The sequence below is a fragment of the Equus quagga genome, chromosome 17 (genome assembly GCF_021613505.1).
Source record: "Equus quagga isolate Etosha38 chromosome 17, UCLA_HA_Equagga_1.0, whole genome shotgun sequence".
Taxonomy (NCBI): domain Eukaryota; kingdom Metazoa; phylum Chordata; class Mammalia; order Perissodactyla; family Equidae; genus Equus; species Equus quagga.
Window position 1 is genome coordinate 33,593,982 of NC_060283.1, and position 26,667 is coordinate 33,620,648.

The following is a 26,667-nucleotide window of genomic DNA, read 5'->3' on the forward strand; positions in this document are numbered from 1 at the left end:
GGGGATGGTGCACGGGAGGACCATGGTCATGCATAAATGGGCTGGGGATGGTGCACGGGAGGACGGTGGGCACGCTTGAAAGGTGCAGGAGGCTCCTGCAGCGGCCTTCAGCTGCGGGCGGGCGCGCTGTCAGGAAGAGGCAGTGCTTTGACAAGAGTGAGGCTTTGCCAAGTGATATGAGAGGGCGGCAAAGCTGAGCGTGAGTCTAATGACGGGTCTGATCTGGGTAAGCAGTGGGGAGGACACTGAGAAGATGGAGGGTCAAGTGGGTTAGAGGCCAGAGTCATACCCGCTCATGAGAGAGAGGTGGGAAACAACATCCAAAATGAAACCAAATGTCCCGTGATTCTGCCACGGCAGCCAGTGTTCGCGGTTTAACGCAGGCTCTCCCAACCTTTTTAAATGTGTATTTCTTGATGAAAACTGTCTTGCATATATCTTTGTATTCTGTTTTTTAATATCATGAGCATGTCCTTCTTTTATTAAACATTTAAGAATTTGCTTTTTTAGTGGCTACTCATGTATGCTGTTTGAATCCATTGATTAAGTTACAGTTCAGGGTCTGCAGATCGTGGCCTGTGGGCTGAATTCAGCCCTCGGCTCCTAAGAGTGGTTCTTACATTTTTAAAGGATTATAAAAAATAAAAGGGATATGTGACAGAAACCATCTGTAGCCCTCGAAAGCTAAAATATTTACTCTCTGGTTCTTTACAGAAAAAGTTTGTCGGCCCCTGAGATGCAGCATAAATCCATTTACCATTTCTTTAATGTCACTCATTTGGGTTATTTCAATTTCTTCATATTCATGTTCTGCACACTCGTAATAATGAGCATATTGTACACTGTTTTGTTCCATTTTAGGTTACTCTCTTAAGGTATAAAGTTGGAGTTCTTGTTGTAGGAATGCATTTTACAACTATTGATGTATCAGGAAATTGTTCTCCAGACAGCGTGTACCGGTTTGCACACTCGTACCTGTCTTCTGAAAGTCCCTACTGAGACAGGAGAGTTAAAACAAAAAGCAAACAATTGTGATTTTGAGACTAAAGAAAAGTATTTGCTTTGTTTTTGTATTTTATAAACACTGAACTTTAAACAGTTTATATTTTTATTGGCTATTTTTTTGTCCTTTGTGAATTTTCTTTTCATGTTTATTGATCTTTTTAAAGAACCAGTTTTTTGTTTGTTGGTTTTCTCTGTTTTTCTATTTTCAATTTCATTGACTATCTGTTCTAGTTTTTATTCCTCTTTTTATCTGCTTCCTTTAAGCTTCAATTGCTCTTCTTTCTCTAGTTTCCTAAGGTAGAAGGTTATGTGATTGGTTTTTAGGTCTTTTTCTTTTCTAATAAATGCATTCAATGCAATAAATTTCCCTCTAGTTTAATTTCATGTGGTCTGAGAACATACTTTGTGTGATTTCTCCTCTTTTCCATTTGTTAAGATGTTTTCTGTGGTCCGGAATGTTTTCTATATTGATTAATGTTCCAGTTGAGCATGAGAAGTGTCTGGATTCTGCCCTTGGTGAATGGAGTGTTCTAAATGTCAGCTAAATCAAGCTGATTGGTGGCGGTGTTCAGGCTATCCGTAGCCTTACTGCTCTTCTGTCTGCGGGATCTACCAGTTGCTGAAGGAGGGGCATTGAAGTCTTCAGCTGCAGTAGCAGATTTGTCCTTCTCCTTTGACTTTTGTTTGTTTTTGCCTTATGTATTTTGACACTCTGTTGTTAGGTACATACATGTTTAAGATTGTTGTCTTCTTGGGGAATTGACCCTTTATCGTTATGTAATGCCCATCTCTATCCCTGATCATTTTTCTTGTTCTGAAGCCTGCTTTGTCTGAAGCTAATCTATCTATCCCAGTGTTTGATTAGTGTAGGCATGATAGTATGTCTTTCTGCATCCCTTTACTTTGAGCCTGAGTCTTTGTATTTGAAGTGGCCTTCTTGTAGACAACATACAGTTGGGTCTTGTTTTTTTTTTTTATCTACTATGACAGTCTCTTATCTTTTAGTTGGTATATTTGAACAGTTCACATTTAAAATGAGTATTGACATATTTGGACTGATTTTTACCATGTTTCTCACTATTTTCTACTTGTTGCGTTTTTCTTTGTTTTCTTTTCCTGCCTTCTCTGGTTTTAATGGAGCATTCTATGTGATTGCATTTTCTCTTCTCTTAGCATATCAGTTGTACTTTGTAAAATTTTGTTGTTTTTACTGTATTTTCCGTCTACATTTACAGTTCATCTAAGTCTGCTTTCAGATGGCCCTGCTGCTCCGTGGGCAGTGCAGATACCTGAGAGTAGGGTGTCCCAGGTCCTCCTCCTGCCCTGTGGCTTTGCTGACATCCACTCCACTTTATGCTCTAACCACCCAATACGTTGGACTGTTATTCCAGGACAAGTAATTGATTTTCAGTTTTTTCATCTTTTCTTTTGTTGTAAGGACAAGAATGACAGCTTCCAAGCTGTTTTCTTGTTGGAGCTGAAACTGAAAGTCCCTCTTTATTTTTTAAAACTCTGTAGTTAACTTTATTTTTTGTCTCGATGCTTACGTGTGTATAAGTTTTTGTAAACTTACCTAAATGGTATTATGTACTGCGTCATTCTGAACGTTCTTTAAAAACCTGTATCCTTTCTTTTAACTACTGTGTAGTGTTCTGCCTCTAGGTCAGAAATCTCAAACTGTTAACCTTGATCATAGTTATACATAAGTGTATCTGGAAGGTGTTTCAGAAACGTTTCTTGATTCCACAGCACTCCTGCTGGGTCAGGGCTCCCCTAATTTTACAGGTCAGGAAACCCCGGCACAGAGAGCTCTGGCTCACCATGGTCACATGACATGGTGTCACGTGATTCCAGGAGGCGTGGCCTTCTGGCTCGAGGGCACCCTCCCTGCTACCATCTTGCCTTCCCTCCTCTCACTTGCTCAGGCTTGAATTCTGGTGGGACCATCACCTCCTCATTCAACCATCATCCTGCTGGAACCCTCCTTTTCTCTACTGACCCCTGTACCTTCCCGAGTCCCACGCTAAGGTCAGTGTGTTCATCTCCAGTGATTTCTCTCCCTTATCTTTTTCTCTTATTGCTGCTGCCTTTGGAGTTTGATTCCCTCATTCTTGATCACTATTCCTATGGTCAGTAATTTCTTCCTGCCCATCCCTTGTACACACACCTACCAGGTTGATTTTCATAAAAATGTCACAGTGACCCTATTTTCTTTTTACTCAGAATCCTTCAGTGGTGTATCTTTGTTTAGTCACGAATCCAAATTTCATTTCCTAGAATTAATTCAGAGTCCTAACCATTTGGTTCTGCCTCCTCCATCAGGATGCCCACAACCTCCTGAATCCATTACCTCTCCCACCTGCCCGGTAATTGTCTAAACATCTGAGCATTCTTCGAAGCCTGGTTGTATTTACCTCTTTTTTTACCTTGAAACATTTTCTTAACTTTTCCAGGCGTTGGTTTTATATAGATTTACATGTGATTCTTGTTAGTATTGACTGCTACTGGGCAGAATATGTGAGATATCATGTAAGAAAAGGTGACTCTCCTAACATCCCCCTGAGACCAGGCAGAGTGGGAGGACTTTTCACCTCCTTCTGTGGGTAACACAGTGTCGTTTTCCAAACGTTTACTGGCACGTGTGTTATCTTGATTCTAGACCATGTCCAAAATTCATGTCTTAAAATTGTTATATTAGTACATACTTAGTTGTGTGGTTATTGGAGCATAAAGATCCTATAATTCCAGCAAAGTTGACCAATTACAGCATTCAATTAATTGTTTCAATTTAGTTTACTGTATGGTCTTGTCCTTTCCGTCTCCCAGCTTTCTTCTCCTGTGTCCCCCAAGGATATGTCATAACCACTAAACAATGGTAATTGTGTTAATTTTCATTTGAGTACCATTTCTTAATTTGGGGAACTCAAGTGAAAATTATGACCAATTTTCTAAGATAATTATTGTAAACATGCCATTTACCAGTCATACTCATTTTGTCCAGAACCTTACCAAATTACTGGTGTAGAGCATTTGTGTACCATCTCGGTTGTGTGTGCCGGTGTATAATTATGTGTGTGTGTCTGCTTATGCTAGGAGACAGTAACTGTATTTTTCAGCCTTGATAGCATTTGGCGTTCGTCTCCATGATCCGTGACTTCCTGGCGCCCGCCCTGGTTTCATTCCTGGATTGGTGACTGATTGCCAGGAGGGCTCTGAGCCCCCTTCCTCCTGCTCTTCCAGGGTCTGGGCCTTCCCACGTGCCCTCGCTTGCTTCCTCGCTGAGACTTCTGTCTTCTCTAACTCCTGCAGAATGTCTTTCTAATGTGAAATTCCAGTGCTATAAAAACTGTAGGGGATGAGTTTGGTATCAGAAGGAGAGCATTTCAGACAGAACTTTGCAATTCAGGAGAAACTAAAAAATATGCTTTGGACGTGTTTCAGGAGAAAGTATAGACATTCTGTTAATTGGGAAACAGTTTGAGTCATAAAACATAATTTATGATTTTATTTCTTTCTGTCTTTTCCTGCCTCACTCTTTTGTTTTAAAATGTGTGGCACAGCACTTCATGTTGTAAACCAAACTCTACTACATTTTATCTTCTTATTTGGGCACTTTGGCTTATGATGTTAAGAGGATGTATTATTCTCAGTCAGTTTTTGAATTCTCTTAAATTACACTAAGTGCTCTGTGAACAGAATGTTTTCTTTCACTGCTTTTTGCTTTCTGAGTCATAAAAGGCTTCCTGTTGTCTTCATTCCGTCCTTATCTTCAATCTAGAATATATCTGGTTTATTAGAGGGTGAGACTTGGGGTTTACTGAAGATCAGATGCTGCGGGCTCTTCTTGACAGTCGTCCTTGAAGCGCATGGTAATACATTGACAGCGCAGTTTAGCCAAGTTTAAATAACTTAGAACAGTTACAGCACATTATTTTTTTGATCTTCCAAGCATTTGAAGCCCTTTTAGGGGATTATGTGTAAACTGTAATTCCTCCAGATTAAACATAGATGGCGCTGTTGCTCTGTGATTCCGCACAAGTTCCCAGGCCAGGAGTTCTTTGGATTTTCCAGATTTTTTTTTAGGTTTCAAACTATAGAGAAAACCAAATCATACCCAACCTTGATACCTGTTAACATTTAAAAATATGAACTTCATTTTTAGTTGAAGTTGTTTATTGTGAGATCACTTTAAAAAACTATCCTTATATAGTAGTAAGTATAGACTAATCCTATTTGTGTTAAAAATAAAAGGGTGTACTTTACATTATTGACACACGCTTATGAAACATAGATTCTATAACCAACTTACTGTTAGAACCAAGAAACACTTCTCATCTGCGTCTGTACGTTACAGCCCTTGGCATATTTGCCAACATGGAAGTCCACATGTAACACTCAGGGAGCAAACCCACTTATCCTGGCCGCGCTTCCTTGGAGTGATTTTGGATTATTAGTTGTACAAGTGATGTGGGTTTTACAGGAAAGACTCAGGGTGTGCCTATACCTGCCGTCTGCTCATGTTCAACTGCCGCAGGTTCTCAGTGCCCCACGGTCCTCTGCAGGAGAGGGGCTGAGGAACGCCTGGGCCTGGGGTTCCAGTCGGGCTGTTCTGACTGGCAGAGTCTGCGCAGAGTGCCGAGGGGAACGGCCCGGGGCGTGCGTGGGCCTGGACTCTCAGAGGGGCTGAGAGCCAGACACGTTTAAAGAACTTCCATTTGGGCCATTACAAACAGAAACGTCTTCTGCCATTATAACTCATTAATGGGAAAGTGGCCATTTAAAATAATTATTTTCTTTGTTTTGAGCCCTTAAGAAAGGAGGATTTATTTTAATATTTCTTTCTAAAAGCCCCCAAAATGCTTTTCATCTTCAAGTATAGTGCTTATATTCAGACTAAATTTAAAGTAGGCAAATTGTAACAAAGTATAAATATTTTAGCATTCAGCAAAATAAAATGGTGAAACAAGGAGAGTATCCTGTGATTTGTGTTTATTGGTGCCAAGAGAAGCAGAGTGTTAGACCTTTTCTAGGTGGGGTGCGGGCTGTCCTGTGTGGGAGTTCGCCCCCACCCCCTTGCCCTGCCCTTGAGTTCCATGTAGCCCTGTCGGCTTTTGCTCCTGGATCCCTCAGCTTCTGTGGCAAGATGCTGTGTTGTAACCCTAGGGGGACGAGAGTTAACTTGCTGTTTCTTCTACTAAGATTCATTAATTTTGCAAATTTTTCATGAGGGCCTACTATGCGCACGGCACTGTAATGTATGGTGTTTGTTTTGAGCTTTTTATTCCCGCTATTCCTGTGTTTGAAGCACACTGTGTGTCGCTCCTTTTTCATGTTTCCAAACTCCACATTCCAAAAAGGTAGTTATCTGTGGCCAGCGAGGCTTTTGAAAGGTTCTGAAAATCACTTCCAAGGAGCAGCTCGATGCAGACCAGATGGTCTCTGAGGTGAAAGCTTTGCTTCGAGGTGACTGCTGGGGAATGAAAGGCCTTTACTGGAATGTGTGAATTTTTTAATATTGTTGTATTAAAATATCTCCCGTATAGCTTATTTTATCATACTTATTTTGATGGGGTAGTGTGATTTGTATTTGTCTTATGTTTCAGGGTTCAGAATAAGTTGGAGGTGCTGAATTACACAACCATTCCTGTCTATCTCCCAGAAGTCACCATTGGAGCTCACCAGAGTGACCGCGTCTTCCATAAATTCACAGAGGTAAGGCCTCGCGAGCTGGGAGCTGACCCTCAGCTTCATCTCCAACAACTCCTCACAGTCACTTCTCTGAAAAGTGGTTTTTGTTGTTTCTTGTTTGTTTATTGTAGTGAAAGAGCTCTCTTTTCTTGAAACGATTCAGCTTGTTTTCCCTTATCACTGTGTGTACAGCTGACGCATTCTTCGTACGCAGGGCCCCACGCAGTGGGCTGCTCTTCTGGGCAGCATGTGTTGCAGACGGTGCTCTTTGTCAGCTTGTTATCTTGATACAAAAACGTTGTCTGTTCTTTAGTTTTTATTTACGTTTCTCTAATGTCAAATTTTATTTCTGGTGTTGCCTCACTCTCCATGGGACGTCTGTCCATAAATGATGAAGACGTGTGTTCTGCAGAAGGTCCTCGGTGGATGGGAGAGTGCAGGGCGGGCAAGGAGAGCAGGGGCAGGAGCGAGGGCAGAGGTTGGGAGGGTCAGACTGTTGTATTGATCTTCTTAGCTGATTTCCATACCTTTGTGGTGAGTTATTTGTTTTCAGAATGGTTTGGAGAATCATTTCAGGCAAGATTCCATGAACTTAGAGTACACTGTCAGTTCTGTTTTGGAACCTAGCAGGTGCATGAGTGCCTTCTCAGAGAAGCCTGGTGTCAGTGGGTTAGTAAGAACCTGATCCGTTTCCACATCAGGTGTGGTTGGTTTGTTATTGGGAAATGTGTGAAATGGTTGGATCTAAATCAGACCTCCAAGCTAAGCAGTCAGCATTTAAATAAGTTGAAATCTTAGTTAAATATTCCTGCATTACTCTAATTCTCTGATTGGATGCTTGCCAACAGCTGGAATTGCCAGTTGGATGTCCGAGTATATCCCACAGCTTTCTTTCTTACTTGAGATACTTGGCGTCTTTTCTTAAATTTTTTTGGTTGATTTCAAAGTGATTTTATTCAGTGTAGAAATGTTGGGAAATACATGAAACCATAAAGATATCCCTCAGCGGTACCTACATTCGTGCCTGTTTCTTTCTACCCTTGTGCGTGTGTGAGGGCATGTGTAGTTTTGCTTTCTCTGTTTGCCTGGAGTCGTGAGGGTCCATGGCTCCGTCAGTGTCTGGGTGCTGAGCCGACTCCTCCCTGCAACTGGGGCCCTGTTTGCTGCTTTGCAGAGACCAGAAAGCCCGCACGGGGTCAGCTTCCCACTCTGCATCTAACAACTCACTAGGTCCTCCTGAGACATCTCACCGGTGGCTTTGCTTTCTTCTGTCGTCACAGCTCCTGTCCCTGTGCAGGCCACCTCCATCTTACTTGCTTGTGTCCTGCAGCTTCCTCCATGGTCTCCATGTCCAGTCTCTCCCTCCAGCCCCTCTTCCGGAATGCAGAAGCAGCGGTGCTAATGCAGACCCGAGAGTGCGGGTCCCGTGCCTCCAGCCCCTCCATGGCTCCCGTTACCTCCAGTCGAGTCCAGACCGTGCACTAGGGATGCTCTGGCTTCTGTGTCCTCCTCCTTCATCACGCCCCACAGGGCACCCGTAGCCTCAGCCGTGTGGTCTATTATTCCCACCACTGGTGCTGGGGGCTCTAAAGTGGTACAGACAGAGAATCTGAAAACAAATAGATGAGTAAATTGCCTAGTGAGAAAGTTTTACCCTTTTAAATTTTTAAAAAATTCTTCTTTACGTCAGAGTATTGATTTACTGATAAGATTTGTTGAACGTCTCTATTACTCCTGATGATCTTACTTTTAAACAAGGAGGCAGCAGGCGGCAAGCTCCAAGGTCTTGCAGTTACTGGTCTGTGGGTGGAATTTAGTGTCGTAGCTTTGTTTTTGTAGTTTTTTCTTATGCTCTGTTGTTTACAATGAATGGTGCTGGCTTTCCACTTGTACTACTGATACAAAGTTTCCTTTTAAAATAAACTTATGTACAAAAGGGATTTCATCTTTTTAATGTAAGCAGTAGTACATTTGGTACAGAGCTGTGACGCGAGTGGGGAAAGTGGCTATTAGGTGCCGGACCTGTCCTAGGCACTGGAGACAGAGCAATGCATAGGGTGAACAAGAACCCCTGCCCTCATGGAGCTTACATCCTAGTGGAAGGAAATGGAAAAGAAACAGAAAGTAAAACAGGGAAGATGTTAAATGATGGTGACAGGTGCTGTGGAGAAAGTTAAATTCCCAGAAGAAGGCAGGCAGGGCCGTTGTAAGGCAGGGGAGTAGAATTTACAAAGTCTTGGTCATCGCTGGGAGGCCTCACGGGGGAGGTGATGTGTGAGCCAAGAGCTGCAGGAGGTGAGGGGAGCCAGTGGGGATGCGGGGGAAGAGGCCCAGGGACAGAGGTGAGGCTCAGCGTTTCTGACACATTCAAGACCTGGGAAGGAGGCTGCTGTGGCTGGAGCAGAGGGAGGGAGGGGACAAGGTCGTAAGAGAGAGACCGTGAAGGCCTCCTGGCTGTCCTCTGTGGGACGTTCTGTGTGACATACTTTGTAATGGGGATGTCCTGGTTTCTAATTGGAGATTAGATTGAATAGGGGCATGGGTGGGAGCAGGGAGATTAGTTATTGGGCCATTAAAGGAGTACAGGTTGAGAGGTAATATTAACTTGGACAAGGGTGGTCATCGTGGAAGTTTTGGAAAGTGGTCAGATTGTGGATGGAACCCACAGAATCTGTTGAAACTTTGTATTGGGAAGTGAGAGAAAGAAAAGCTGATTGCTAGGTTTTGGGCCTCAGGAACCAGAACTCTGGAGTTGGAATTGGGAGATCCTGGGAAGACGCAAGAGGTAGGGGTTCCAGGGAAACATCAAGACTTTGTTGTTGGACGTGATGAGTTTGAGATGCTTAATTATACCCAAGAAGAGATGTTGAGCAGGTAGTTATTGATAATCAGTTTGGAGTTTGGAGGTAAGTGAGGGATGTGACTAATAAATCTAGGGGTTGTCAGCGTGTGGTTGACACTGAAGTCATGGTACTGGTTGAGATCACTGTAGCAGTGTAGACAGAAAGGAAGAGCAGAAGGTTAAGAGGTGGCAGAGACAGCAGAGAACCAAACAAAGTCACTGTCTTCAGGGAGCTTACATTTTAGTATATGTTTATTTCATCAACTGTCTTTATAAGTGGGGGACAGTTAATGTCAGTAGGAGTCTAATTTCTTCTGTTAACATATGTCTATTTATGAAGTGTAAGTTTTGTATTTATTTCTGTCTGTGTATAAGCAAGAAAGAGTGAGCCAGATTACCCACACTAAAGTGGGAATGGTGCCTGCAACAGGTGGGTCTGGCCTGGTCTTGCTGGTAGTCGGGAGCGGGGAGTGCCCTTGTCAAGCATGGGTGGGCATGTGAGCAACCTGGAGAGGCCCAGCAGTGTGCTCCTAAAGGATGCAGCGGCCTGACTGCCACAGAGGAGAGCCCCTGGCACAGGTGCCGTCGCCTTGCAGTGGGTGAGACCTCAGGTGACACTGTCACTGCTGTAGTGAGACACCGCTAGCGTGAATAAACTTCCCGTTAACCCAGCACCCAGGCTGTCCTGACGACAACTAGGGGAAACATAGCAAGTTTCAGAAATTGTCTGTATGGAAAATGGACGTTTAGAAGTCCTGTCATATAAAAGGAAAAGAAAAATGCATGCCAGTAAATAATGACAGTTTTCTATCTTTCTGGTTTGTGTACCCCCTTTTTTTTCTTGCCTTAAGACACTGGATGGCTCTCTAGTTCATGATTGACTAGAAGTTGTGACAATGTCATCTGGCCTTGTTTCTGATCTCGTGGAGAAAGTCTTCGGTAACTCACCAGGGAGCTTTATGTTTCCTATCGGTTAATTGTAGACACTCTTTCTCAGATTAGGGATGTTCTATTTTATTAGTGGTTTCTAAGGAATTTCTGCTATGTGTGGGTATTGAGTTTTATCACATGTTGTCTGCCATGGGTGATTTTTGTCCTATTTCTGTTAATGTGGTCAGTTATATTGATTGATTTTCTAAGGTGAGACCAGCTTGATTTCCTGGAATAAATCCCACTTGTGTGTATGTTCTATTCTTCCTATGTAGCTGAACGTAATTCACATATTTAGTTAGGGTTTTGTGTCTATATTCCTGAGAGTTTGGATGGCAGTTTCCCTTTCTTGTAATACCCCTGTCAGATTTCATTGTTAGGGTCATGCTGACATCAGGCACCACGTGGAGACTGGACCCTCGTTTGTTATTCTCTGAAAGAGTTTGCATAAGGTGCCGTCGCCTCTTCCTTCAGTGTTGGGAGGGATTGATCGGTGGAGTTCTGTTGGAATATTTTCAATTAGATTCCATTTCTTTAATAGATACAAAATATTCAATAGTCTTTTCCTTCTTGGATTAGATGTTGAAAGCTGTGTTTGTCAAGGAATTTGCTCCCATTTCATTTAAATTTTATAGTTTCTTGGCATGAAGTTTTTCAAACGACCTTTTGTCTGTTTTTAACTTGGTCGGATCTGAGGATCACTCTCCCCCTCTTCATCCCTGTGGGTGGTCCTTAGAGTCTCCCTGCTTTCCTCTTGAAGGAGGTTATCGTTCAAGAGACCAACTTCTTGTTTGGTGTTTGCTGTTACCCATTCTGAGTCACTGACTGTTTCTCTTTATTTTTTCTCTTTCATTTGCTCTTTTTCTAACTTCTTAAGATGAATAGGTGGATCAGTGTTTCTCAGCCTTCGGATTTTTGCGTTTAAAGCTAGACACATTGCCCTCCAAATTTGGCTTAACTCAATCTCATAATTCTCGATGTTATGTTTTCATTATCATTCAATTCAAAATATTCTCTAATTTTAATCTGGTTTCTTTTTTGATCTCTATGCTAATTTGACTTATATGATACCACTTAAAAGCAGTTGGAATCTTTCTGATTTTCTTTTTCTTGTGAATTCCTGGCTTAATTCTGCTCTAGTCAGAGACATGCTCCACGTGATCTCAACCCTCGGAAAGTGATTGAAGCTCACTTTTTGGCTCAGCATTTGGTCGCTTTTGGTAATATTTCATGGTCCTCAAGGAGAATGCCTGCTTTGCCATGTCGTGTGCAGTGTCCTATTAGTGTCAAGTGAGGCGAAGTCTGTTGATCCCATTATTCAGATTGTGATTATCCTTCCTGATTCTTTCAGTTCCTTCCTCTGTCAGTTTCCTGTGAGAAGCGTGTGGAGATCTGCCATTGTGTTTGGATTTACTCATTTGAGTTGCATCAGATTTTGCTACATATATATTTTGAGGCTGTACGGTTGGCCCTCCGTATCTGTGGGTTCCACACCTGTGGATATGGAAGGCTGACTAAGGGACTTGAGCATCCACGGATTTTGATGTTTGTGGGGTCTTGGAACCAATTCCCTGTGAATACCAAGGGGCAACTGTATCATTAGCATAGCTACGTATTTGTAATAGAGTTACCCTTTCATATGTTGTGAATTTTCCTTGTTATCTTTACTAATGTTTTTTAGAGTTTATTTTATTCAGCACTTATGTAGCATCTGCACCTTTCTTTTGGTTAGTATTTGCATGGTATAGCCTTTTCTACATCTTGTAACTTCAACCTTTCTCTTTCTTTATATTTCCGGGGGACACCTTGTAAGCTGAAAACGGTTGTGTTTTTAGTTTTTGTCCAGTCTTAATACTGGGAATATTTATCTGTTCACATTTTAATGCGATTACTGATATATCTGTGTCTAAATAGCTTCTTTTGTATTTTTCCTGCCTGTTCTGTGTTTTGCTCCCTTTCTTTTTTGCTGCCTTTTGGATTAAGTGGTTTTATTAATATTTTTATTCCATTCCCCCCGCTTGCTAGTTATCATTCTATTCCTAGTTTTAGTGGCTAAGCTGTTAATTATAATATTCACCCTGGGTTTGTTAAAATCTAACATTAATTAGTAGTTCTCTAGTTCCAGAACAGTGCCAGGATTTCCGCAGCTCTCGTCCTGGTGCTGTTTTTGTCATAGATCCCAATTTCCCATATACTTGCAGCCCTCAGGACATCGTGGTTGTAGCGTTGCCTGATCGGTGCTCGGGCTGGCTCACCTGTGCCCCGCTCTGCTGCTGCTCCTCACTGTCCTGGTCCCCCATGCCTCCTCTGAGCATCATTGTTGTTCTGCCTGAAGAATCTTTGCTGACAACAAAGTCTCAACACTGATTGTATAAAGTGGTCTTTATTTGATCTTTATTTTCTCTATTTTTTATTTTGGACATTTCCAACTTACAACAAGAATAGCAAAATAACTTCTTCTGAACCTTTGTGAGTAAATGATCAACATGATGCTGCATTGTCTTCAAACACTCTAGTCCAGAGGCTCTTGAAGCATGGTCCCTGCATCAGCATCGCCTGGGCACTCGTTTGGACTGCAAGTTCTCAGGCCCTTGTCCAGGCCTGCGGGCTCGGATCCTCTGGAGAGGGCCCACGAATTGGTTTTAAGGAGTCCTCCAGTCAATTCTGAAGTGCGCTAAAATTTGATCACCACGGCTTTAATGTGCAATTCTTACAAAAACAGACGTTCTCCGACACAACCACAGTACAGCCGTCAAAATCAGGAAATTAACATTTGCACGTTACTACCTCTGATCCCTAGACGCTGTTCACGGGTCATCGTTCTCCCAGTATGTTCTGTAGAGCAAGAGGATCCAATCCAGGGTAATAGATTGCATTTAATTACCTTGTCTCTTTAGTCTCTTTGGATCTGATCAGATCCTCGGGCTTTCCTTGATATTGAAGACTTTTGAAGATTACAGGATAGTTGTTTTTTGAATGTCTCTCAATTTGATCTTGTTCACTGTTTCCCCATGATTAGATTTAGGGTATAGATTCTTTTATAGGAATGTCACAGAACTCAGTACATCTTATCAAGGAGACATGATTCCCATTTGTCCCGTTACTGGTTATATTAACTTTGATCACTTGACTGGGATGGTGTCTTCACTGTAAAGTTAATCCTTTACTCCTTGTAATTAATAAGTATCTTCAGGGAAAATACTTTGAAACTATGTAAATGTCCATTTCCTCCTCAAACTTTCACTGAATAGTTTTAGCACTCATTGATTTTCTTGGCTAAATTATTAATATGATGGTTGCCAGATTGTACTTCTCCTAATTGAGTCATTCTTTCTGCATTATTTGTTAGTATTCTACTATTCAGAAATGCTTTCCTTTCTCCCTGTGTGTTTGTTTATCTGTATCACCATGGACTCCCAGATTCCTATTTTATCCATGTACGTCTGTGTCTATTTCTGTGTCTGTATGTGTGTTGACAACTAGGAATTCATATCAATACCTCCAATTCCAGTGTAACCCAACAAGGTGCATTCTAGTTTTCTTCCGTTCCCTGTCCTTCTCAGGTAGTGAGGCGCCTGGCTGCCATCACCTCAGTGTGTCTACTTGCTATGTCAGTGCCCACAGTGTGTAAGCAGTTTCCTGCCACTGCTGCCACTGGCCACCTACCTCTGCTAGCACCGTGTTTCCCCAACCCCTGCCAGTGTCCCCTTGCCACCATGTGCATGCAAACCTTGTCCAGCTCTACATCCTGGCTTTTGGGCTAAACTGGGAAGGAAGGAAGATTGTCTTCATTCTTGAAGGACATTTTCGTTGGGTATAGGACTCTAAATTGGCAACTATTTCCTTTCAGCACTTCGAAACTTCCAGTATTTTGTTCTTCTAACTTTCCTGTTTCTTCTGAGAACTTTGCTGTTCCTCATTAAAGATAGTGTTTCTTATTTCTCTGGCAGGATTTTAAAATTTTTTTAGGAGGTTTTTCTGATTTGGATTTGAGCATTTATACTATCTAAGGGTGCTGTACTATCTAGGGGTACATGTGCATCTCTACTTTTGTCTGCACTGTGCTCAGCGTCCACAGCACTCTGGCTGATGCTCATTGTCAGCTCTGGGAGTCTTGCTGGTGCCTCTTCAGTATTCCTACACCCGTTTTCTCTCTGCTCCCTCAGGCTCCGCTTACCCACGCTGGGCCTTTTCACTATGCTCTGTGTCCCTTGTGCTCTCTCTGTTTTCGCCCTGTTTTCTCTGTGAGCTTCAGCGCAGATGCGTTCTTCTCATCTGTCTTCCATGTTACTCATCTTTTTGGCTCTTTCTAGTCTGTTTCTAGACCTGCATTTCCTATATTTGGTTTGTAATTTTAATCATAGTCCTTTTTGAGTCTAGAATTTCCATTCTTTCTTGCTAAAGTCATCTGGTTTCTTGAACATACTAATCACAAAGTTCTCTGATAACTGCTTTATCTGCGCCTTGTTTAGATCTGTGTAAATTATCTGGTTCTCCCTGATCCTTTCACTTTTGGTCATTTAATTTTGTGTTTTGGTACGGCTGGTATTTTTTTTTAGTGCCGGTCATTATTTGAAGAATTGTAGAGAGAGTCTGAGGCTTGGATGGTGCTGTCTTACTCCTGGGCGGGCATGCTTAATGTCTCCTGGCAGGCATGTAAGTTAGGGCAAGTCGCCTGAGTCCTTTCAGAGTGAAGCTGACTGACACTGAGCTTAGATTTCGTGAGGTGAGTTTCCTGGTTACCCCTCCTCGGAGGGCACTTTCGGTGGATCCCTGCCTCCAGGTGGGTCCTGACCTGCAGTTCATCTCCGTGCTCCCCTCACACTGCTGAGAGCTGCTGGCTTCTCAGGCTCCCAGCTGCCACCAGAGTACAAGGGCAGGACCCTGGGGAGGGAGAACCAGCTGACCACACAGCTCACTTCTTTTGCTTTTTTTTCCTGGGACCTTGGAACCTCAGCCCCTCCCTATCTCCATGCCTTCACGACTTTTTATATGTTGTCTGTCTTTCCTGGGGGCTTAGGATGGGAACGTCAGTCTGTACTAGTCCATCAGAAGCTGGACATGTTAGCCATTTTCACCAGTGACATGGGGAAGATATTTGGCGGTTTTTCATCATTCTGTGTTTTGATCTTATTTTTAATTTGTGAGCATTGAAGAGATCTACTATATTGGACTTATGATTTTAATTAGATGTTTAGAAATGTTGAATTTTTTTTTTTTTTGAGGAAGATTAGCCCTGAGCTAAATCTGCCACCGATCCTCCTGTTTTTCCTGAGGAAGAGTGGCCTTGAGCTAACTTCCATGCCCATCTTCCTCTACTCAGAGCATGGCTTGACAAGTGGTGCGTAGGTCTGCACCTGGGATCCAAACCAGCGAACCCCAGACCGCCAAAGCGGACCATGGGAACTTAACCACTGTGCCACCAGGCCAGCCCTGGAATTTTGAAATTGTTGATCAATATTTAAATGACTGGGGAAATCTAATTTTTAAAATTCCTAAGTGTTTTTAAAAGTAACTTCATTTTTTAGAAGTTTTAGATTTATAGAAAAATTGTGAAGATACTAAAGAGTTCCCCTATACCCCACATTCAGTACCCATATTATCAACATCTTATATCAGTATGGCACATTTGTTACAATTGATGAACACTATTGGTACATTATTATTAACTAAAATCCACACCTTATTCAGATTTCCTTAGGTTTTCCCTAATGTCCTTTTCCTGTCCCAGGATTGTATCCAGGAGACCATGTGACATTTGGTTGTCATGTCTCTATAAGCTCCTCATGGCTGTTCTCAGTTTCTCACTTTCTCAGACTTCCCTTGTTTTTTAAAACTGACAGTTTTAACAAGTCCTGGCAGGTAGTTTGTAGAACGTCCCTCAGTTGGAGTTTGTCTGCTGTTTTTCTCACAGTTAGCCTGGGTTATGTGTTTGGGGGAGAAAGGCCACAGAGGTGAAGTGCATCTTCATCACATTATGTCAGGGTACACAGCACTGCTGATGGTGACCTTGGTCCCCTGGCTGAGGTCTTGTCTGTCAGGGCTCCCATACAAATGTTCTTTATCCCCTTTCCAGAAAGTCACTGTGCCTACCATGGGCTTTATGTTTATCCATCGAGTAAGAATTGCGTGAATATTAGAGGAATGTTGGTTTTTTTAAAAGAAATTCAGTCACTTGATATTAAAAAAATGAGCATTGAAACTAGATAGAATATAGGTAATACTATTTCTCTTCCTTCACTTCAGAATTCCCTGTGGACATTAAAGACAGGAACAACGGTTGTTAACAGATTTCTCCCTAGAAAGCGCATCGTGGGCATATAAAGATGAGCGAACAGAGCCCTTGTGTTGATTTCACAGGCAGCTGTTTCAGTCTGGGAAGATTTGTTGCTGCTCAGAAAAGGTCCCCCCCCCCCCCCATCCACCCAGGTTGCAGAGCTCATTTCTGGAGATGCTCGGTGAGCGGCCACTGAGGCCGACCTGCCTCCAAGACGACCCCCTGAGACAGTGGTGGGTTTGCTGCTGGGGCGAGGGGCAAGTGAGGAGGTTGGGGACATTGCAAGGATTTCTTTCTTTCAAGAGGAGGACTCCTTTGGTGTTGGAGTGAGCGCTTCTGTGCCCGTCGTTTCCTGCTCCGGGAGCTGATGGGTCTTCCTAGGGCAGTGGGCCTCAGGTTGGCCACCCTGGTAGGCAGTTCTCTCTTTCTAGGAGAAAATTTTTTTAGTGTTGAAAATGTGTGTTTTAGCCAGCCTCCACTGAAAACATGAGAAGTTTATATAATCCCAATTAATGTTATAATGGTAGTAAAGTTACTGAAAACACAGCTCATAATTTCATGAGAAACTTAAGTGTGTTTGCACTGTGCTTATAGATACACTTAAGGAACATGAGGAGCATGGTGTTCTTGTATTAGAATACATCCATTACATATTATGCATATTTTATAGTAGATGTTGAACTTGTTGATACTTTGTGGTTAGGAATCATTGGGTAGCACTTCTAATTCTTGGAAAAAGGAATAGTGCGTTGGCCTTTTGTTTCTTAAATTAAGTATTATAGTCTCCTTTTCTCTTTAGGATCTTTCTGGTCTTTCTGTCTTTGGTGTTTTGTAGTTTAACCAACATGGGTCTTGATTTAAATTCTTTTTAGTTAATGCCAGTACTTTCTGAATCTTGTTGTTAGGATCTTATTCCTTGCTTACATTTTCAGTTGCTTCTCTTTGTTTAAACATTTTAGATATAGTCACCTTATGTCCTCTATCTGGCAGTGTCAGGTTTGGAAGGCTGTCTGACTTTGCCATTTATTGTTCCCCCTGATTCTTAACCGTGGTGGCTTACTTCCTTCTGCATTTGGAAGACTTTGGATGCTAGGTTCACACTGTGTGGGCATCTGTCGCTGGCATTTAGTAAGAGCAAGCCTCTCCTGAGGAGGGCTGCCAGATCCAACATAGGAGGCCCAGTTAAGTTTGAATTCAGATAAACGGCTGGTACTCTTCTGCTCTGAGTACGCCCAGATATTGCATTCAGTTGGGCGTCCTTCGTTGCTTGCTGACTCTTGCAGCCCGTCCCCTGGAAGGACTGTGCTGCTACTGGGCCTGAGATTCATGGGCACAGCGTTTAAGTTTCCTTCGTTGCCCGTGGGATTCCTGGCCCTGGAGGTTGTTTGAATTGGAACTCGCACACCTGTGTGGGGACAGGCTGTGGTTGTGAATTCTCCAGGCCCCAGCTGAGACCTCCTTGCTGGCAGGGGCTTTCTTCTACCTCCCTTCCCTGAGGGTGCAGCCCTCAGGAGCTGGGCTCCTGTAAGAAGTCGCTTGCAGCTCCCCACCTTGCACACAGGCGCCCTGCCTTCTGCCTCCGGCAGCTCTTCGCATGTCCCCAGGGCAGCTGGGGCGTCAGCTCCCGCTCTGGTTTTCAACTGGCTCTTCCTCTCCAGCCCCTAGTGATTCCTTGCGGAGCTCAGCAATGCATCTAAAAGCATTTCTAGACATTTTACACCAAGAGGTTTTTCAGGATGTCAGGGCTGCCGTTTTGCTGGAAATGGAAGGCTCCTGTTTTTCTTTATGATCTAAAAGCCTATTTTGGTGCTGGTTCTTCCTCTGTTCCTTCCACAGAGTATCTGAGTTGGAGGCTCTGCATCCCTCTGTGCTCAATAGGTATTTGCTCAGTGAACCCCCAGGATGGAGAATTCATTCAGTCCCCAGCCCTCAAGGCCTAGAAGGGAAATCTGGCTGACAGAAGCGTTCTTATTTTCTGTTATAATCAGAGAATTCTATCCAGGAGATGTATCCAGGCACCTTGGGAACACTAAGGTATGAAAAATAACGGTTGATCCCTAACACTTGCTGCTCCGCTGATGTTAGACACACACACCCCGCCAACACTGTCATCTCAGTGTTTCACATTTCTTCACGGTCACTCAGTACATATTTCTTGTGCCACGCACTGTCTAAGCATGTGGAATAAAACAAAGCCCTGCTCTCAAGGAGCTTCCATCCTGGTGGGGAGGGGCAGCTGATAGAGTGATAGCAGGGCTTCTGAGTGCTACAGGGAAAATCAGGCTGTGTCAGGCAGCAGCTGTTCTGTAGAGTGAGGTGGTGGGCACCTGCAGACAGGCAGACAGGAGGTGGGAACAGGCTTGGTGTGTTCTAGGAATGGAAGAACCCTCCGTGGTGAGCTGGAGGTAAGGTTAGGAGGTAGCAGGGGCAGGACCAGGTAGCGGCTGTAGGCTCTAGTGTGGAGACCGGATGAAGTGTTCATGAGCCTGTAAGCCAGTGGGCTGTTCTGAGTGTGAGAGAAGCTGAATTACATGTTGGAAGGATCGCTGTGCTGGCATGTTGGATTTGACTGGGGCCAAAGGTGGAGGCAGAGAAAGAGGCAGTGCCTCAGGAGTCTGGTGAGAGATGACGGTGTTGGCTCTGCCCCCGGGACTAGCTCACCTTCCCTTCCCTGAGAGCCCCCACTAACAATGGCAATGTTGCCCTTTCCTTGTACTGCCGTATTTGTTCTTAGGTTTTCAAAACGGAATGCACTGTGGTTGAAGGATTCAAACATAGAGGATGGTCAGGGAGGGGTGTGACTGCAGGGGGTGGGGAGGGTGGTGCCCAAGGTCCTGGCCGTCGATGTGGGTGTTGGTCTTACTGCTTTTCATTTAGACTTGTGTGTCTGGTCCTGGGAAGAGAGGAGGGGAGCGGGTATCGGCATCACTGGGAATCTTATTCTCAGGTGAGTTAGTCTTGAGGTCGTGGCTGTGGGGACGTGGGGTCTAGGGGTTGCAAGACGGGCACTTGCTCCTTGTAGCAGTGGATTTCAGTGTAATGGCTCTTCTTTTAGGGCCTCAGGCACTTATTGATGGATATCTTTTGTTAACCCTTATGTTAATCAAATTCACTGAGTATTGAATGAGCCAGAAAGGGTGGCTTGCTAGAGACCTTCCCAGGGAGCAGCTGGAGGCCGGGGAGGCACGCCTAGCCTGTGTGCACGCTGACGAAGCTGCGCTCCTAACCTCCGGGTTCGAAGAGAGCCCACGGCGTTCCCACGATCCTTATCTGCAGAGCTCCCATCCTTCCATCCTTGGAAACTTGCTCATAGGTTTTAAACCAGGAGGAAGGCTGAGTTCTTCCCCAGCTGAGCTGCTCCAGGTGACTCGCCCACACCTGTTTCAGCATTTCATTTTAGCCACTAGCCGTCATCAGATTGTTCCACAGCCTTTCAACCCAGGCCTTTCTTCTTAGACTCATACTCAGTCAGTTTTCGTAAAATTAAATTCTGCACTTACAGTGACAGGTACAAGTGGCAGAGCTGTTGGGAACTGACCACGGACTCATGCCACTCAGGGGAGGAGCAGAGGTGTCTCAGCTCCCGAGGAGGAGTTCCTTTGCCCGCACAGTGTGCTGGCCTGAGCTGACCTGTGAGCCAGCAGATGGGCCGGGGGCTCAGGGATGCTGCTGCAGAGAGCAGGGCGCTGGTGAGGAGGACCCGGCTCCCAGAGTGCCAGGAGGCCCGGCCACGCGCTTGGCCCGGGAAGCTGGTGGAGGTGCTGCGGTACCCGGTCAGATGCTGCCAGAAGGTCAAGATTTGTGAAGGCTGAGCACACTGCAGCTGGTGAGCCTCGAGAGAACAGTTTCAGTGGAGTGGCTGGGACTTTTATTAGCTTGTCATTTCGTTTTGTTTAACAGCTGAGCCATTCTCAGTGTGCTTATAAGCAAAAGGGCAGGTGCCGGTAGAGAGAGAGGCTGCAGAGGAGGGACGGGGCAGTTGATGGGCAGCGATTCCAGAGGCAGAGGAGGGGTCCCAGATCCACCCAGCAGGCCGTGGCCCGCCCCCTGAGGAGTAGGAATGTCCCCCAGGTCCTGTGTCAGGGGCAGGGTCCATCCCCTGTGCGCGGAGGGCCTGTGAGGGAGAGTGGAGGTGCGCTTTATAGGAGCTGGGACTTAGTCTTCAGAGAGAAAGAGTGCAGGTGCAGATTAGGGCTGTTTTGTACACCAGACAGAGGAACACCCCCTCTGTCAGAGGTCAGCTGGCATGCGAAGGGGAGAGCCAGAACCTGCCTGCAGGGTGCCATGGGGCCAAGAGAGCTGACACGGGCGCGTCGCTCAGACCAGCCTGGCATGGTGACCACACAGCACATGTTGGCTGCTGTCATCGAAGCATCATTGTTCCTTAGTTAGCGTCATGGGTGCTCGTTACAGGGCCGGGTCCAGACGTAGATTGTGGCTCTTTGGCTTCTTGCGTTTGTGTTGTCATCACCCAGGAGAGGCCCTGTGTGTGTTTAGCGTAGTGTGCACACGTGATGTGATAGCTAGTGAGTCTCCAGGATAGAGTCTCTGTGAAGATGTCTTGATCAGCTGGGGAAGGTGCACGCCCCACAGCTAATGAACACTCAAGGTGTCAGATTCACACACAGTGGTTGGCGTCCCATGGATCCCGTCACCTGTGTGAGGACCTGCCTTCTCCAGGTCTCTCGGGAGCCTGTTCTTTCCAGTCAACTGCCCACTGGCGTGGAGACTCCAGGAATAGCGGCAGGGGAGGGGCAGAAGGCTGACCCTGCAAACCGTGGACGGTGCTGACCCGCAGCAGTAGTGGCAATGTGTCCTGTAGAGGTGACCCCAAATGGGCTCTCTGGCTCTCTGTCCCTTTGGCTGCCTGCCTGGATGTGTTGATGAATGGTTGACTTTGAAGTAGAGCGGGAATACAGCCGCTGGGGGCTGACAGCCTCCCCTCCTGTTGTCAAGCCTTCCTAACCCTCTCTCCCCTCACCCTGAGCCTTGCTGCCCCTCTGAGCTGAGGGGGCCCCTGGGGTGAAGATTCCCACTCCTGCTATGGCTGGACAGACTCAGAGGCACCGGGTCTGAGTCTGGGAAGCATCCGGTCACGGTGTCCAGCCAACTCATTTTGCGTCCTGGGGTTTCATAATTTTTACTTTTGCTTGACCTTGTGTAATTAGAGGTACACCACACATATTTGGGCGCAGCAGTCTAAGTCACTTGTGCCCCTTGAAGTGGGCCATATCCTGGGAGCTGATTTACTCGGGGGAGAGTCTGTTTTTCCCAGGACTTCTTCATGGGGCCTCTCAGCTCTGATGGCCTTGGAGTCAGACTTCCAGTCTCTGGTTCTGCACTGTGCAGATGTGGTACATTTCTATGGTGGCCACCACTTGTTGATCTACAGAGCAATTAGAAGGCCTTGCAGCCTGTCGCTGGGAGCTCTCCTATTCTGTGTGTTCATCTGGTGCCCATTCATTGCACTCTCTGTGTCAGACACTGTGCTAAGAACACAGAGACAAAACCGAGTTCCTGGAGACTTGCCAACCGATAGGAACCACAGAAACGTGAACACAGAGTGTGATGTGGTTCCCGAGCGGTGGGGGACCGTCAGGAGGTGAGGGGTGCTCGTGTTGGGATTTCAAGGACCTAAGAAATTGGCAGGATGAGTAGAAGTTTGCCAGATCGGAAAGAAGCTGGGGGCCGTGGGTCTTCTTTGGGAGAAGGAGCAGTGTTTGTGAAGGCTAGAGCCGTGAAGGGGCGTGGCCGACAAGGGCAGGGTGGCTGGTTTGGTGGCATCAGGGCACAGTTACATGACGGGAACGGAGGAGAGGCGAGGGGGAGAGGGGAGCTGAGTGAGATCCTGCAGGGTGGGTTTCATCCTTGTGCTCAGCCGCGTGGGGGGTTCAGATGTCGCCCAGCTGGAGAGGCCTGCGCTGCTGTAAAGAGAGGACGTGCGCCAGGGCTCGGTGATGCTTTGCAGGCTTTATAATTACTCATTGCCTGCAGGAAATCCTGCGAGGTGAATGTTAGAGAGGGAGATGGAGTGAGGCTCGGGGAGGGTAGCTCAAGGCGGCATGCTAATGAGGGGGGTGTGGAGGATGGAAGTTAGGGGTGATGGTTCGGAGGACATCTTTTCTAGCTGTTGAGTGGCTTCTGTTGGGGAGTAGTGGGTACGCAGCACGGGCTAGATCCTCGGAGGGCCTTGCCGCTCCCTTCGTGGTTGGCAGTGGGAAGGAGGCATGGACACTTGAGCCACGAGGTACTTAGGACTGATCTGGTAGTTGGTCTGCAAGGAGGCGGGGGGAGGCTGGTGGCAAGGAGGTCCCCTTGGAGGGAGGACTGTAGGATGGAGATTGGCATGCCATGGGGTGAGAGGACGTGAGGAGAAGGGATGAGTAGAGAGAGAGGAAGCTGCCTCACAGTCCAGCTAACTGAGCGCCTGCTGTGTGCCAGGACCATGCTGTTGCTGCAAGAAGGCACTATTGTTATTAGTCCCATTTGTAAATGAGCAGTGAGGCTCAGAGAGCTTGTGCTAGCTCCTCCAGCTCCGGGGAGGACAGTATGGCCTGTGGCCCTTGGCCACGCTGCCCCATTTCAGCCTGTGCGCACAACTGGACCGCTGGGCTGAATGCGTGCACACACGGGGGCTTGGGGGTCCTTGCATGATAGTTTATGTGAACATTCCCTGTTGAAGCGTTTTGGTGACACAAGGACACAGACTAGTGAAAAAAGACCTTTCAGAAGAGAAAGGATCTAAGATTTTCATATAAATAGCAGCATTTTTTAAAATTTTTGGTTTAGTTTGTTTTGTTGATCCTGTGACCTTGGCATTTTGATCAGTCCTGTCACTGGTCTGGCTGGAGTCCTGGTGGCTTTTGGCCATCCATCAGTAGTCCAGGTGACTGCCTGGGGAACCTTCAGGGACGTTTGCAGAGGGACATGAGTACCTGGAGTCTGAGAAATGTTTATCGGCACAGGTTTCATTCGCATAGCCGCCGATTCTGTGGTTGGAATTGGCCCTGTAAACATTCGTGTAAATACTGACTGCACGACAGGCTGCAGTTCTTTGAAGTCCTGTTCCCAACACCGTAGCAGGTCACTTTTTATTTCTGCGCAGTCCTTCTTGGGTAGACAAACTGTGAATTGGTTTCCACTTTACCGACGCAGTCTCTTTTCAGTTTAAGGAGGCCAGATGCTATTAAGATACTGTGCTCCCTCCATGAATCTGATCGTGTGCAAGACAGTTGCTAAGACAACAGAATCTTCTGTTTTCTCTCCTGCTATTTTTATTTCTTTACTATCTCAAGTTGTTTTCATTTTCTCTAGCAAGTTCTCCTTCACCGTTTTTGAAAATAGAGATGTTTAATAACTTTAATATGTTAACACTATATGTTCTTGCCTTTATGAAATTCTCTTTAATAAAGACAAACTTGCAATAGTAGAAAAGCGTTAGGATCAGTGTATCTAAAATGCTGAAGAAAAGGTACAGACTTGACTTTTAAATTTCCTCTTGACAGTCAAACCTTAGGTAGAGCTTAATTTGGTATCTGCTTATTACATTAAAATCGAGGTTCTCAGTTTAGAAGTTGTTTCATTGACTGTGGAAGTAAATGCATAATACCTTCCATCTACCCTCCAGCAGTTGGGGCTGGAAGAGAGGTTGAGGTTTGCCCCACATCTGTGCTTCTCTCCATGTTCCGTGGGAAGTTCATCATTGAAATTCGTCATTAGCTTGTGTTTCCTGTTTTTTATATTTCTACATATGGGAAATTACTAACATACATCCCTTGAAGGAGACAATTAGCGTGAAAGGTAAACTTTTACCAGGTGCCCTGATTTGTATGTAATTTCGGATTCCCGTGTGGCATCTGCTACAGAATGATGACGTGGTGTCCTACACGCAGTCTGACAAAGCAGGAGTGCCCCGGCTCAGCTCAGCGTGCAGTCACTACTTCTGTTTAGAATCTTTGGAAAGCATCCTGTTTTTAGGTATTTAAACAAGTGCTGGAGTTAGGAGCTTTTCTGGTATTCACAACTAATCTGAGTTAAGTGGGATTAAGACATTTAAAGTATGTGATATTGTGAGACTTATGGCGATGAAGATAAGAGCTAAATATGGGTGTATTTGTAATAGGATGTGGAGTTTGCGTGTTAAAATATAAGACACTTTTTTTTATTTTTTGAGTATTTTTTTTTGTTTTGATTTGGGTTTTTCTGATGAGGAAGATTGGCCCTGAGCTAACATCTGTTGCCAATCCTCCTCTTTTTGCTTGAGGAAGATTGTTGCTGAGCTAACATCTGTGCCAGTCTTCCTCTGCTTTTTATGTGGGATGCTGCCACAGCATGGCTTGATGAGCAGTGTGTAGGTCCACGCCCAGGATCCGAACCTGCAAACCCTGGGCCGCTGAAGTAGGGTGCATGAATTTAACCACTCAGCCACGGGGCTGTCCCAAGGCACTTATTTTTAAAGTAAAAAGATTGTTTTTTGAAAATTGGCTTTGATAAAATGAGTTTTTTTGGAAAGTTGATTTCAGTTTTGTTACACTTGATTTATGCTTCACAGTAATGGAAAATTGGGGACATTGTATATCAAAGAAATGGTGTTAAATAATTTCTACACTGCTCTTCTGTAAAATTAATGAAAATCTTAGCAGAGCTCATTAGCATTTATATGTAATGATGGAAAACAGGAGTTGGAAATTGGAATCCCCAAGTCACCCCAGAATTATTTAGCAGTTTTAAGCTCCTCAGGAAATCTAGAGAGAGCAGAGTCCGTCGTACTTAATGTAACCCACTCCCTACCCCTGTGGAGTAGAGCAGATCTGGAGTAGGCAAGGCTTTATTCAGTCCTTTTTACAAGTTCTCCTTTTACAGTAATACAGCAAAGGATTTGATGCTGGAATTAATACATATATTTTAGTCCCCCAGGAAAACTCTCTCAACTAAGAAACTCTGAGCATCATTGAATGTCCCTGAGGTAACTACAAGGAAATAGAAGTTCTCCCATGACAGTAGGTTGAGATAAATACACGTAAAAGGTGATGAGAAAAGACAAGAGCCAGCCTTCCTGGGTCAGAGTGGACGGTGGGCCGTACCCTAGCATGTGCCCAGGATCCTCACAGCTGAGAACCTGAGCAGCATAGCTCAGTGTGTACTGATTGAGAGAGGAATGGAAAATGGGAAGGAATGAGTGGAATTCAGTAAAACCTAATAGAGGCTGCATATGATTGAGGGAGGACAGAGCTATTAGATTATTTTCAGAAGTTAACAGCATACTAAGAATTGCCATTTAATTCAGCTAATGTTTACATGTTGTAGTGGAAAAAAGATTCCTGGACTTGAGGATCAACGTATCTGGACTCATGTTTCAGCCTGCCACCTGCCAGCCCAGTGATCTTGGGCAAGTCCTTTAGCATCTCCTTTTTAAAATGGAGATGGTGCCTATCTGCCTACCTCATGCTATCTGGATCACATGACATAATACTGGTGATAGGACTTTGTAGGCTGCACGTAGGTGTCATAAGAACACAAATGGTTGCATTGGGTATCACTTTAAGACAAGTATCAAAAGGAAAAGTATGGATTCGGGGTGTTCTGAGAAGCCTGAGCTCACTCTGATGGCGTCAGGAAAGGCCTCATGGAGAGTGGGGCATTGTTGAGTGGCAGAAGTTCGGGAGGAAGAGATGGCTTGGGAAGGCGTTCCAGGAGAGCAGGTAGCTCAAGCAGGAAGTAGAGAAAAGACATGACGGATGTGGGAAGAGCGAGTCAGCTGCACATTCCAGGAGGGTCTGCTTGAGGCCTTTGCGAACCCTCCGTTTATCTGATGGGCAGATGCTATGCAGGGCTTTGGGGGGTTTCTCCAGGTGCTGCTGCCTGAGGGCATTCTACCGTCAAGTCAGCGCACCCACTAAATGTCCTTTCCTACTTCATGGTTATT

The 26,667-nt window shown here is 45.0% G+C and overlaps 1 protein-coding gene across 2 annotated transcripts in view; it reads left to right on the forward strand.

Moving 5' to 3' along the window:
- The window catches only part of NDUFA10 (NADH:ubiquinone oxidoreductase subunit A10), a 63,806-nt gene that overhangs the window by 26,678 nt on the left and 10,461 nt on the right, over positions 1-26,667 (forward strand). For both annotated transcript variants that reach the window (XM_046644406.1, XM_046644407.1), the window contains one exon: positions 6,609-6,717. In XM_046644406.1, coding sequence (XP_046500362.1) covers positions 6,609-6,717 — 109 coding nt within the window. The remainder of the gene's footprint in view (positions 1-6,608; positions 6,718-26,667) is intronic.